We start from the raw sequence: 13,741 nt of genomic DNA, 5'->3' as shown, positions 1-13,741 counted from the left end.
AACAGGCACTGGGGAGAGATCATGATAAATTCCAACCAGAGTTAATTTAAGCACAGCCACAGCTGAGGCCTGTTAGAAGGAAGCTGCAGATGCAGTGAGAGGTATTAATGTTTCAGTTGTTGAGAACATCACAGGACAAATGAAGTTACAGTTAAAACAGTGGTAGGACCACCAAAAGGCATTTTGTGAGGAACTTTGAAAATATGTAAAAGATACAGTACAACTAATTTAATCAGTAAAACAATATAGGGTAAGTTGCAAATGAGACAGACAAATACTCAATATAAATATATTAAAATATTATTTAATCATAAAATAGAATTACAACAGTAGCTTATTAGGATGAGAATCTTTTTAGCACAGCAGAAAAAGTACCATCATATATTAAAGCAAGTTAAAAGGGAGAAAAAAGATCAGTTTTAAAATATTCCATGTATTTCAGTAGTTTTTCATCCTTTCCTGATGAAATATTATAATGGTGTTATGGTTTCCAAGCAAAAGATGCTGAACACCAGAATAAGACCTTCAAACTTGTCTTGCTTATGCCAGCCCTCTGTAATCCATTCTGAAGAGTGTATTTAACCTGCAAATGGATATGGCGGAACTCCTTTCACCCCCAGTCCTGTTATCTGTTAAAACACAGAGAAAAAAAAATTAGAGTGATAATTCACCATTATTAGGCACTTGGTTTCCTTAAAAAACTAGACATGCTTTAATTTAGAAAAGGACTGCATCCTCCAGCTTGATATCCTACTATATTTTGCACACATCAGCTCATCACAGACTGGAATTTCAATGCATGCTCTTTCTCTAAAGCTCAGTAATCACAGGCCAGAGTCCATTCCCCAAAAGCCTCTTCTCTTAGATACGGCTAAGCCTTAATTCTGCAGTTCACAAGCAGGGCTTTAAAACAAATCCCAGTGGAACAATTTTTTAAAGAGATAACTTCTGATAATTAACTAGAAAGTAAATAAAAGCAGATGCTTTGATCTGCCACTGATTAAGATATGTAAGTATTTACCCATCCTTCTATTTACCCATAAATAGAAAATGCAAACAGTGTTGGGAGAGGGAGAAGTATAAAGAGATGATTGCATAGACAATTTGCACTATCAGCATTGGTACAAAGTTTAAACCCTGAAGTATCTTCAAATCTCTAAATGCGTTTAACTTTCAGCAAGAGGAACAAAAAATACAAATAACAGCTTAACATATATGACCAATGTTCTAACAACTGCCTTTTCCAGCTTCCCACCACTGCCAACTGGAGTTCTGCTACCTGAAAAAATCAGGAGTGAAACAATAGCCTTCTAAAATGAAAGGAGAAAGTATCATTCACCTTGAAAATCCCACCAGCCTGTGGTTGCCGTGAAAGCCACTCTTTATCCATCCCATCACTGGCAGAAGTCACAAACATTTCTGAATAATCCTTTCCTCCAAAACAGCAGGAAGTTGTTTTGTCTACAGGAAGTTTCACAGTCTGGAGTCTTTTTCCTGGGGGAAAACATGCATGGTGTTTCCTGTTTGTCAACTTAGAATAAGAAATTTAAACAAATTATCACAAATAACTGTTGTGGAGCCAGATGTTCTGCAAAAGTGGAAACCAGGGCTGGGAGAGGTCCCATCCTGACTGATGAGCACCATGACAGGGAGAAACCAGACTTCTGTGAATCCTGTTGATGGTGACGTATCATTTGACAAGTTTCAGTTTCAGGTATCACCAACAAATCCCACTTCAATCCCAGCTTGTCCTCTAATTAAATGCTAACATCCACAGCACAAACACGTATCTGAGCTCATCATCTAGGCTGTCCATGGAGTCAATGGAAATGGGATAGAATTCCTCTCTAAAACAGGTCACATGAATCACGCCCTAGACCTGCTGACTTTTCTACTTTTAACTACAAAGGCAGCCTGGAGCGAGCAGACCTCATGCAGCGCTACGGAGGCGTACCTCCTGCTACACCTCTACTGCCTGCGGTTAAGGAAGGTTAATTCCTAGAAGTTTTTCCTGAAATTTCAACAGTCTTCCAAATCAAGCTTGCATAAAACAGGGATCATGGGACATGTGTGATGTTTATAGAAAATTAGTGCTACTATAAATAATACTAGACATTTATTATGCCAACAAATAATGACAGTTTTAATGAGGGTAGTGAACAGATAACTTCTAGTGCTAACCAGAAGGCTGTTGAGACATCTTGCAGCAGATTTTTCCAAAACTTCTTCTAATCCTGGACAATAACAGCCTATTCCCATTATGCCTATCTTATGTACCTACAAGTGAATTTCTCTTTCTAGAAATATGCTAAAGCACATGAATTTCCTTACAACATGTGTAACTTCTCTGTCCTCCCAATTGCATGTGCAAAGGGCTTGGTCCCCTTACAGCAACTAACTTTAGTGATGTGTTGAAATGGCAAGAAAGTAACTTTGATGTTGGGAACCCTAGAAACTGACTGACACCAAGTCTGGGAGAAAGTGAGTGGAAGGGCATTCAAAAGGAAAAAGCATGGATTGTAGGAAAAGGGGCATGAGCCCCAAAGACAAGGGGATAGAACCTGGTTGCAGTTGTAGAGTGCTTTCAGTGGATAACAGCCTGGAAGATATCATTTACAAAGCTCTGAGGTGTCTCCCTGGAGTTTCAAGAAAATCTGCACCTCGATGCTCTACAATCTATCTATCTCTGTGCTTGGTCTCTATTGAAGAGACAAATATAGCAAATCTTTTTGACACTACAAAAGTCATATGATATTGAAAATATAGCATATTTTATAGTTCTTCATTAGGAAGAACTATAAAATATTTAATTGCAGTTTAGATTGGACAATAGGAAAAATTTCTTCACTAAAAGGCTTGTCAAGCATTGGAACAGGCTGCCCAGGGAAGTGGTGGGATCATCATCTCTGAAAGTATTTAAAAAGTATGTAGATGTGGTACTTAAAGACATGGTTTAGGGGTCGACTTGGCAGTGCTGGCTGATGGTTTGACTCCATGATCTTGGAGGTCTTTTCCAGCTTTAATGATTGTAGGATTCCAATTTAAAGAATAAAACTAGCGGGTCACTGAGTGACCAGAAGCTATGACAAGACTTGGTAACATGTACATTAGACACCCCTTAAGTCCTCTGCAAACCCCAGGGATCAGCCATCAGCCTTTCCCTGTAGCACATCCTCAATCTAAAGGCAGCAGCCATCTCTGCTAAAGAAGCCTAGACATGAAAAGCTGCTTCACCCTGATCCTCAAAACCTTCACTTAGGAAAGATGCCAAGCAAACAAGTTTCCTGGTCCCATTGCCCTAAAAACAAAGTCCAGGCTTTGTTATCTTTGAAACCTGAAAATCCCTCACGTGCTTTAGATGAGCTCTTTATTGGGGGATGTATCTGCAACTGGCTGACAGCCATTCAAGCCACACTAAATGGCTATTGTGCATTAAAGCAGGCTCTCATAGAATTCTCTTCAAACCTGACTGGGTTATCTCCCTAAATAACTACAATTCATTCAGAATTCAACAAATTGCAGATTTTAGATATTACTTTAAAATGATAGCATGAGAGGGCAGGTAAGCATGAGATATTCGCAAAAAAAGGTGGCTCTTTTTGACATGGACATTTACCCTGTGAAACTTCACAACACTCTTCTCTGCAGGTGCTATGACATGGGTGAGGGGGAGACGGAACAGGTTCATGGAAGAGAAGTACACTGAGAAATGCCCTACCAACACATCAGTGCCACATCCATCTGTGAGCATAGTTAAAGACTGGGAGTGCATTAGGGATATGTACTCTGCCATCAATATTCCTGCTATCCCTACACATCTGCTAATGGACACTATTCCTTCTACCTTTCCCATATGAAAACATCTCCAAAAGGGAGAAGGAAAAGGAAAGTAAGTGAAAAAAAAAAAAAAAAAAAAAAAAAGGAAGGAAAATAAAAGGTCAGAAGACAGAAAAAAGGCAGAAACATTGAATCAGAGAGGAAAAATTATTGAATCTACTACCCCAGGAGAGGATTCAGAGGGCTGGTCACCAAGGAGTGTTCTGACCACCAGAGTGAGAGGATGTGGGTCCAGAAACAAGTCCCAGCATTGCTGGCATCACCCAACTGGAGCTTCCTTCTCCTAAAGCTGGAGTGTAGACTCTGAACAACCAGAGAAGTCCTACAGGTTGGCAAGACTTTGGATGGGTACAGATAAAAAGGTGAGGGGGAAAGCAACAGTGTCCTGTGGGACTTGTAATAAAAGCCAGTAGGCTGCCCAAAATAATACACTAATCTGAAGAAAAAAGACTCAGAAATGGTAGAGGTTTCCAGCAGAGTCAGAAGCAAGGCTGGTGCACGTGTGCCAGGGTCAGCTGCACACTGCACACAAGGCACTGGCATCCCTGAATCCACAGTCCCACAAAACCCTGAGCCTTCTGCTAGGCTCCAGAGGCATCCCAGTGCAGTTGCTTTTCTGCTGCATGATGCAAACTTGTGCTGTCTGGGATCTGACAAAATCATGCTCCCATTCCCACCCAGAAGCCCTTTGCAGTGAATGTGGTTCAGTTTCCCTTAAGTGCTTTACATGTGTTTTCTACCCAGAGTAAATCATCCCTGGCACATCACTAGAGTCCAAATGAGAGCAGCAATGAACAAGAGACTCAGACAATGGGCACACCCAAGACATTACTGTGGGAATGATAAAATGCTGTGGAATTCATTAAACATTTTTTAATTATTTCATTGCAAAATTGATCGTGCAAGTAACTTCCAACAATAAAAAAGATGTTGTTGGCATCAGTGTCCCGTGGGACTTGTAATAAAATCCAGCGGGCTGCCCAAAATAATACACTAAGCTGAAGAAATAAGACTCAAAAATGGTTTTAAGTCATCTTTCCCATTTATCAATGAGATAACCACTGGTCTTAACTTTGGAGGATGCAAGAGATGCCAACACAAACAATTCACATGCAGAATGATGGTCTCCTTAGTGACTTTATATTTTCCAGCACAACAGATGCTGGGAACAAAGGAGACATATTTACAAAGGTAATTTTTGAGAGCAAGGACATAAAATTGTTTGAAAGTATAAGAAAAAAGAAAAAAAAAAGAAAAAAGCACAGTTTTTAAAAAGGAGCAGATACACTATTTCTGTGAGGTGAAAAAACTCCACCCCTCACTCTTTGTTTTTATTTCTTCTCTTGGAGTTTTTTTTTGTTTTGCTTTGTTTAACACAAAATTCCAGTCCATCTTTTGCAAGGACTTACCTGTCTCAGGGTCAAGGCGAATCACTCTCCCACCATCATAACAAGCCACCCAGAGTTTGCCTTCTGTGTCAATGCACATCCCGTCAGGAATGCTCTCCTCTTTTTCCAGTTTGTATATACTCCTACGGTTGCCTGCAGTGTAAAAAAAACCACAGAACTGAGTGAGACAGTTGTTAAAATTTTATCAGTCACAGCCCAGCAGAGTTATTTGTACTATTATTTCAAAAACTGTGCTGAGGCCCTGAGATTTTTTCCCCTGAAAGAAATAGATTGTGTCTGCTACCCTGTTTGTTTCCTGAGACAGTTGTTTCTCAGCATGAAAGCCTGTGGATCAGTTTCTATCCATTGAAAGCATAATCCTTCTTTCTGGCATTCATTTCTAGCACACCACTCGTGTTCCCTACTTACAATATTAAATGAATAACCAAATAAATTCATGTTAAATATATTCATAAAATTGATTACTTGTTTTAAAAGCAGTTTGAATAACTTCAAGTGTAGGTTGCTCCAGCTGGAGACTTTCCAAACAGTTTGCTGGAACGTGCCAATAATCAGTTTTATTTCAACACAAAACTGACCTTCAGATCTATAAACTGAGAGCTTACATAAACACAGAGTTTGGGGATAAAGCATCCATTTCAAAGGCATACTATTGACCAAAAAACAAACAACTCTATCTGGACTTTTATCCACTATTAAACCCAACTTTCCAACATTGTTTATTTTATGCTCTGACAACTTCAATGTTCCTCATATGCAGCAATATTTTTAATGAGTTTCCTTTTTGCTGCTGGGGATTGTCAGACTGCCCACAGAAAGAGCGGGCAAGAACGAGTGAGAGAGAGAAGTACCCTATTTCCTAGAGAAAAATTCAGTTGTAAGCTATAGCAGAGAGACATTAGGACAAGGTGCTAGCTACATCCAAAATTACTTCAAATTCAGAGTTTTAAAACTAAACATCAAATTGACCGGGTTCTTTTAAAGCAAAATACTGCAGCCTATGTACTCAAAAGCAAATTGCTAGTCCAAGTCACTGGAATTTTTCTTTTGCCCAAGCTTGTAGAAGCCCTCAAGGCTTTGTTTTGTTTTAAATTAATGAAGGAAACTTTGAGTTACTGGTACCGTTGTTGCCTTGTTCTTTCTGCAGAATCTTCCTTTCGTAGCTTGTATTTAAAAAACAAAACAGGGTGAAGAGTGAAAAAATATCTAGAGAAGCTGGCAGAGGTTTTGTGCAAGACTACAAGCTTGCTGTCACTTTGCCTGTGCTGCCAGTAACAAGAAACACGCAGCCACAGGAAGAGACAGATGAGATACACTTTGTCCTTTTTACTGCAAGATCAGATACGCCTTGTGTTTAGTTACAGTAGTACAGATTGTTACTCAAAGTGCCAATTTAAATACTTCATAGGATTACCAAACGACCCTGACTGGTTTGAGCCAGGAGCCTATGCAGACAGAGGTTAATATGGCTTCTGTTCGTCCCCCAAAACTCTGATCATCTCTGTGTAATAACCAGAGCAGAAACAAACATCACCATCTTTAGGCACAAGCAGTTGCTTTAGAATACAAGCATTCATACCAATTTTTCCAGTTTGGAGGTCATAATCAAAGGCATCCACCGAGTAGGACAAGCTGTCAATGTAAAAGAAGGTTCTGTGATCCAGCGACCAGTCCAGCCCATTGGAAATGTCCACCTGGTCAAAGTGCTTCACCACGGAGAGGTCGGGGAAGAGCGTGTACAGAGAGCCCTGGCGCCTCTCCAGCACAGCAGGACGGATCTCCTCTGCCATTGTACCTGCGCACAGCCAAAGGGCAAAAAGCAGGTTCAGAACAAACAGACTCTTCTCCAGCTTTGGGGACAGCCTCTCACTACGATAGTGATCACACTGCCAGCAGAGAAAGGGGGGGCTTCTGAAATTTGAGGAAGAAACTGAGTTAAAAGCAAAAGAAAAATGCAGACTTCCAAAGTGGTTGCTTTTAGCAGAAGGTGGCAAAACACAGCCTTTGTTCTTTTGTTGAATATTTCTGCAGCAGAAATGGTGTACAGCATGATTCCTGCAAAATATTTTATTCAGTCACTCATATGTTAAGACAGGTGTGGTCAGCATTTAACTTACAATAAATCTTAATGCCTTGTAGAGCTGAGAGAGTGGAAAAAAATTACCTCCTCCCTCAGAATGAGTCTCACACTAAAGCCTTTTTTAAAGCAAATCTCATCTTTACACCTTGAAGTTGGCAGCTGAGGCCAGCTCTTGAGAGGCTGGGTAAATGCAGGTTAAGTCAGGTCTTGGGACTGAATGACACAACAGAACCACAGAATGGTCTTTTAAAAATCAGGAGGACAGCATCACAGCTGAGGCTGGAGGGCACCTCTGGGCATCATTCAGGATCACACCCTGCTCAGAGCAGGGTCAGACACCACAGGCTCCCCCCAGCAGTGTTGGGCATTGAAGATCTCCATGGATGAAGACTCCATACTCTCTCTGGACAACCTGTTCCACTGTCTGGTCACTCTCAGTAAGAGTTTCCTTACATTCATACAGAATCGGCTGAGTTTCAGTTTGTGCCCGCTCCCTCAGGTCTTTCAGTGGGTACCAGTGAGCAGAGCCTGGCCTCCATCTCTTTTACTCCCTCCTCAGTCAGGCACTTATACATACAGGTGGGATCCCCTGAGCCGTCTCATCTCCAGGATGAATAGTCCCTTAGTTTTTAGAAATAATATTCTGAGTTACGGAGAACAAACCACACAATATAATAAATTTCCCACTGGAAAAGAATTTTCTATTGGCACCTTTCAAATCAAGCAGCTGACAGGAAGGAGGCAAGGCCAGTATCTTAAACTAGGCAGGCTCGGTGTAGCCAGCCTCTTTTTAACAAAATAGTCTAGATTAGATAGTGCCCAGGTGATATAAACAAATCTGTAAATGGATTTAAGCTCTGTTTGAAGAAAAAAAGAATCCCTACCATTTAACTGTGAAGGAAAACTTGCTGCATCTACAACTGATCACTGCATCTTATCACCAAAACCCAGCCAGCACCAGAGGGAAGAAAGAGACTGCAGCATACCCGCAAAATACCTCCCTGCAGGATCCACCTTCCCATCATTGAACCGGGTGTTTGCTTTATCCTTGTCCACTTGAGTAATGGTGGTTACCAGCTCCTCTTTCCATTTCAAAACAGCAAACCTGGTTCCCAGGGTGATGACATAATCCCCAGACTTCCGGAGAGCCACGGAGCTCACAGGAGCATCTGGAAACGGGGTGGAATTGAAAAGTGAGATGTCCTATGAAGAGACATTTCTTTCCTGCCCACTTTAGACATGCCAATTGAACTCAGCAAAACCACAGCCACGAGAATCAACCTACTTTTCTACCAACAAAACTGACGTTTAAATACATAGAAACAGATTATGTCACGTGAACTTGAGTATTACCACTGCTACCAAGAACTATAATCATTACCAGCACCTAGTTGTGCTAGGTGCTTTGTTGAAAAAAATAAGTATAAAAATGGGGACAGGAACATATGCTTTTTCAATAGCTTACTGTGTGGGTTCTCCTCTCTCCAAGGGAAAAATCAATTGTCACAACAGCTCTAGGGCAACGGTGTTTATTTAGCACGGCTCCTGTGTAAATGAGCCGTGAAGTGATGGAGGCAGAGTATCTATGCACTGGGACAGGTCACACGGGGCAGGGGAGACACCCCTGTACCACACTGCTGTGCCACTCAACCTCCAGCAGCACCAAAAACACACCAGGGAGTGGCAGAGCTCCCCAAGAGCTAAAAAAAAACCAGAAAACTAGTTCACACTCACTTTCCATGATTTCACTTGAGCTATTATGCATAAACCTCAATTACATGTTATTATAAAGGAATTAGTAAAAGAAAACAGTGAGTGCAAAGACAACATTTCTGTAAAAGCCTACAATCAGATGCAATCTAAGGAAAAATAACTTTAGGCAGGGCAACCAAGTCTGGCATAGTATTTTCTGTGAATGAGACTAATCACTAATTTTCTAATTTAAAACCGAAACATTTCTTGTATTTATAGCTTTGCAGGGGTATAATTAAGTAATACTTTCACAAACAGCCACACCACTGGGTGACAAGAGGAACTGCACCTATCCAGCTGTTTGCTCACGGCTCAGGACGCCCCTTCCCTCTGGAGCCCTGGCAGCAGTACCACTGTGACAGAAATTTGAATGCTATATGTCCCAGCACTGGAGATGGACACCTGACAGCAAGCTCAGCTCTAGCAGCTGAGGCTGCTGGTGCTCCGGGCTCACTCACACTGGGGTGCCACTCCTCCTTCCCATGCCAGCACAGAGAGCAGCAATGTCCCATCAGCCGTGCGTGGCACCTGCCACGTGCTGTAACTTTGCTGCTCTTTGCATTGCCAGTAACCACACTAATAACAGTGGTTTTCTGCCTGTATCAGCAGCAGGGGTTTCCTAGCAGAGCACGGGATTGCAAGTCTACTTTTGTTCTCCCAGGAAAAGGCCTGGGGCCAAGGCTTGGCGGAGTCCTTCCTCCTGGGCAGCACCCAGGGCGTTCCTCCCACCCCGGGGGGAGCAGCCCCCAAACACAGCTGTCCACTGGAGGTGCTGGGCATCCAGGTGCCCCTGCAGCCACGAGAACAGCTCCACACCTTCCTGACAAATCACCCCAGAGGAAAGGGGTGCATGAGGACAGAGCCATCCCACTGCTCACTGCACAAACCCAGCACAAGGAGTGCCTCAGCCCATGCACCCAGCTCAGGCTGCTGTGACCCCAGAGGGCTTTGTGAAAGCAGCATCTGCAGGAATTGACTGATTTACAGCACCATCCTGAACCCAAGAGGAAACTGACCATAAGGTCTCCCCTCCAGGCCCAGTTATGCAACCATGGTGTTCCCCCTGTAAAGTTATAAAGGGCATTTGAAGTTGTTTCTAATCACAGGGTTGTTGTAATTCTCTTATTAAAACCTTTAATAATGAATAATTTCTCTTAGTTTCCACTTTGGAAGCCCACTACTATAATCTCATGGCATTCTTTGGTTTGGGGTTTGTTTTATTTTTCCCTTTTAATCGTGGCATTCCAGAAGACACAGCTATTAATCATAACTATTTTATTACTAAAGAGAGGAAATAATTAAAAAAAAAAAAAGAAAAACAGGAGCTACTTCATCTGCTCTCCCTTCCATATCTCCAGAGAGGCCACAAGCAAAAGACTACACCTTTGAGAGGAGATCAATTTGGGGGAAAGGCAGGGAGGTGCACACTCCCTCAGCTAAGCTAAGAGGAAGTGAGTTTGGGAAGCAACACTTCCAAAATCACTATCAGGCCTTCTCTCATCTTGAAATTGGCAACTACAGTAATTTGGAAGGCAGATAAGCCCAGGTCAGTTACAGTGAATAATGAGAACAGCTTATAGGTAGGCAAAATTGATTTTCACCAAGTGCTATTGAACATGAGAAAATAATAAATTGTACTGAAACCACTTGAGGAGCTGTCTCCCAACACGAATATTTACCCTATCACATCCCGCAGTAAATCTGCAATCCTTTTGTAATGTGAGTTAGCATATCTCTTCCTTTCTGGAAAAAATACTTGAACCATTGAGACTCTAGCTGGTGACACTGCTACCTTAAAAAAGTACCAACTTCTTAAAGCATTATTGGAAATCATCTTTCAATACAGAAAATGTTATGAGCATTGATCATTCACATCAGAACTACTAGGCACCAACAGAAGAACTTTGGGACAAAGTACAAATAAAAGAGAGCAAGCTGAGGACAACTTACAGGGAAAAGAAACAGATCAAACATAACCCAGTACTAAAAAATCATAAGGAAAGTCCCCAGGACTAGGTCTGGTCTGTGTTTAGTGTCTCCCAGTGTGCTGGCAACCGAGGAAACCCAGGCTGTAGGGAAGGATCTCCGGATCTGAGCCAGTGCAGCGGCCGAGGGACAGAGCCCGAGTCCCAGCGCCAGTTCCCGCACCCCGGGAGGGTTTTCCAGGGCTCCTTACCCAGGGCAATGGCCTGTGCTTGCCTGGTGACGGGGCTCCAGCGGCACACCTTCCTGCCCGTGATGTCCACGTAGAGCAGCGCGCCCTCCCTCTCGTCCCACACGGGCGACTCGCCGATCCTGCAGCCCTCGCTGGCCACGCACTCGATGCTGACAGATGACATGGCCTGCGGGGGAAGCGACACCGCGTTACAGCCCGGCGCCGCCGGGCCTGAGGGGAGCGAGCCACCAACGGGAACGGGGAAGAAAAAAAGGAAAAAAAAACCAAGGAGGAGGAATAATAAAAGGGAGAGGGAAAATGAAATCGGGGTGCGGGCGGGCGCAGGGAGGCCAAGGCCGCTCCGCCGCGGGCCCGCCCTCGCATGCTCGGCTGCTGGGGCGCAGCGTGTGTGTGTGTGTGTGTGTCTGTCTGTGTCTATGTCTGTGTGTCTGTGTGTGCCTGTGCGTGTGTGTGTGCCGCCGTGTCATGCACACACAGGCGTGTGCGGGACCCTGCCTGCCAGTCATCAAGGGAGAGAAGAGCAGCAATTACAAATATCACTACCTCACAGCAGCAAGGAAGCGCCCCCAGCCCGCCCCGGCCGTACCTGCTCCCAGCGCGCAGCAGGAGCGCTCCCGCTCCCGCCGCTCTTATAGCGCTCCTTGGGTACCCCCGGCAGGGGCGGGCTGCGCGGCCGGGCCCTTCGGGATCCTCCTCTCCCGCCACGGCCAGCCCAGGAGCCAGCGGGGGCGGCTGTCCGAGCAGCAGCGGCTCGGCACCCCTCTTCCAAGAGCTGCAGGGAGGGAGAAGAGGGGGAAGAGCTTTCTTTCCCACTACGATGGCTAAGATTCTCAGCCCCCGGAGAGGGTGATTCCCTCAAGGCCTGGTTTCTCCCTGCCTTCTTGCTCTGGTGGAGGTGGCCAGGGAGACTTGGCCCTGACTTCAGCACCAGGGATCCTTCACAGCTCCTGCAACAGCACCTTGCTTATCCAGATATCCCGGGCCTTCAGCGTGCCCTGTCCTCTTTTACTCCCCGTGCTGTTTAGTCTCAAAAATTTCCTAAGGCAGGAGGCAAACAGCTGGCAACAAAATTTGCAGATAGAGTCGTCTGTTGCGCCTGCTTATCTCTGTGCGATGGCCACTACAGCTCCCAGGCCTCAAGTCTCAAAGCAGTGGGTACATTTTTTATTCCAGGTCTCCTCTTCAGCCTTTTGACTTGGACTTTGTGATCCCCACAGGGATCAGTGACATCAAGTGGCTTCAGTGACCTTGTGTGTCTCCACCTGGAAACTCAGGAGCACAAGGCAGGCATGGGCTGGTTTGCTGCTGTGTCCCCATAAACCAGAATTAACTCAGCTGCTCCAAAGTTTGCCTCTTCCCCATCCAGACTCTAGTTTCCAGCTGGCATATGTAGCAGCCCAGTTATTCCAGGGGCACTGCACACCAGTGATCCCATAGCACCCAGCAGGGTCTTTTAGGAGGTAGTTCCCACCCAGCTCCTCTTAAAGATTTTATCTGTTCCTTATCCTACACCCTCCTTGCAGCAATTATATCCTGTTTAATATTTTATTTGGTTGCTTTTATTCATAAAGCAGGTGGTCACAGCCCAGGCTTCACTTGCTAATTTTTATTTCTATTAGTGGTATCTTTGGAAAGTTCATGGGCTACATGACCTTACCAACATGTGTTTCATGTAGGCTTCTTCTGATGGAGTACTGATGTGATATTCATTAACTTATGTTCATTAACTTATTGTCACCTTATGTGAGCAGTTAGAAGGCTTCCATGGTATTCCTTCAGTGCTTAGCATTGAATTAATTTCTCTTTCTGTCCTACTGCTGCATGTACAACAAATAGCAGGATTTCATCTCAGACCTGAGGCAAGCAAATTATTAGCAACAACCAATGCAGAGAAACATTCAGAAAAAAAGTGCCACATCTCTCTTCTTTTTTCCATACACTTCACAACATGGAAAGATTCAGAAATAATTTTTAAAAAACCAAAAAAACCCCATATGCAAAGAATCAAAGAATTCATTAAGTACAATGAAGAACAATTATTGCTTCTTACAAAGCTTAGCCACATTTACTGTTCTCCCATTGTTTTTGCACACTACAAGGCCATTTGGGATACAATGCAAGAGCTCACTGAATCCAGCAGCAGCAGGAGATACACCCTCAACCCACCTCAGCAGTCTCTGTTCCTTGCTGACTTAAGCATTTGCCAGCATGGTTTGGAGGCATCAAAACAAGCTGTGTGCTGGCACACACCTTGGGAGAAAATGAACAGCCTCTGTTACAGCACTGGGTTACGACACAAACTCTGTGCCATGTGCTTGGAGCTTGGATCTCTAGTTACATGGGACAGCACCCCTGCTTTGTCTTCTCTGTATTGGCTAATCCAAGCTTGTTGAAAGGTAGAGCAGGGAGGAATCCGTGGTGGGGGTGCCTTCCAGAGAGCATCAGATAAAGTCTTCTGCCAGTACAAGTTCACCGTGGGAGAGAAGA

General features: G+C 43.9%; 1 protein-coding gene across 1 annotated transcript; it reads right to left on the bottom strand.

The window, feature by feature from the left end:
* Nucleotides 1-413: 413 nt before the first annotated feature.
* LOC115901745 (regucalcin) lies at nucleotides 414-11,888 on the bottom strand. Its single transcript, XM_030944679.1, has 7 exons — nucleotides 11,841-11,888; nucleotides 11,255-11,420; nucleotides 8,313-8,495; nucleotides 6,826-7,041; nucleotides 5,247-5,378; nucleotides 1,340-1,494; nucleotides 414-629 (listed from the first exon to the last, which is right to left on the bottom strand). Exons 2-7 carry the CDS (start codon nucleotides 11,415-11,417, stop codon nucleotides 579-581), a joined length of 900 nt encoding a protein of 299 aa, XP_030800539.1. The 5' UTR covers nucleotides 11,418-11,420; nucleotides 11,841-11,888; the 3' UTR covers nucleotides 414-578.
* Between the last annotated feature and the right edge of the window lie 1,853 nt (nucleotides 11,889-13,741).

The sequence above is a fragment of the Camarhynchus parvulus genome, chromosome 1 (assembly GCF_901933205.1).
Source record: "Camarhynchus parvulus chromosome 1, STF_HiC, whole genome shotgun sequence".
Taxonomy (NCBI): domain Eukaryota; kingdom Metazoa; phylum Chordata; class Aves; order Passeriformes; family Thraupidae; genus Camarhynchus; species Camarhynchus parvulus.
This window is presented reverse-complemented; position numbering and strand designations above follow the sequence as displayed.

Excerpts from the sequence above, each read along its gene's own strand:
- LOC115901745 (XM_030944679.1), bottom strand. The coding sequence starts at position 11,417 with ATGTCATCTGTCAGCATCGAGTGCGTGGCCAGCGAGGGCTGCAGGATC. Across the intron at positions 8,496-11,254 it reads AGCACAGGCCATTGCCCTGG|ATGCTCCTGTGAGCTCCGTG; the intron begins GTAAGGAGCCCT and ends CCCCGTTTCCAG. Across the intron at positions 630-1,339 it reads AGGCTGGTGGGATTTTCAAG|ATAACAGGACTGGGGGTGAA; the intron begins GTGAATGATACT and ends GTGTTTTAACAG.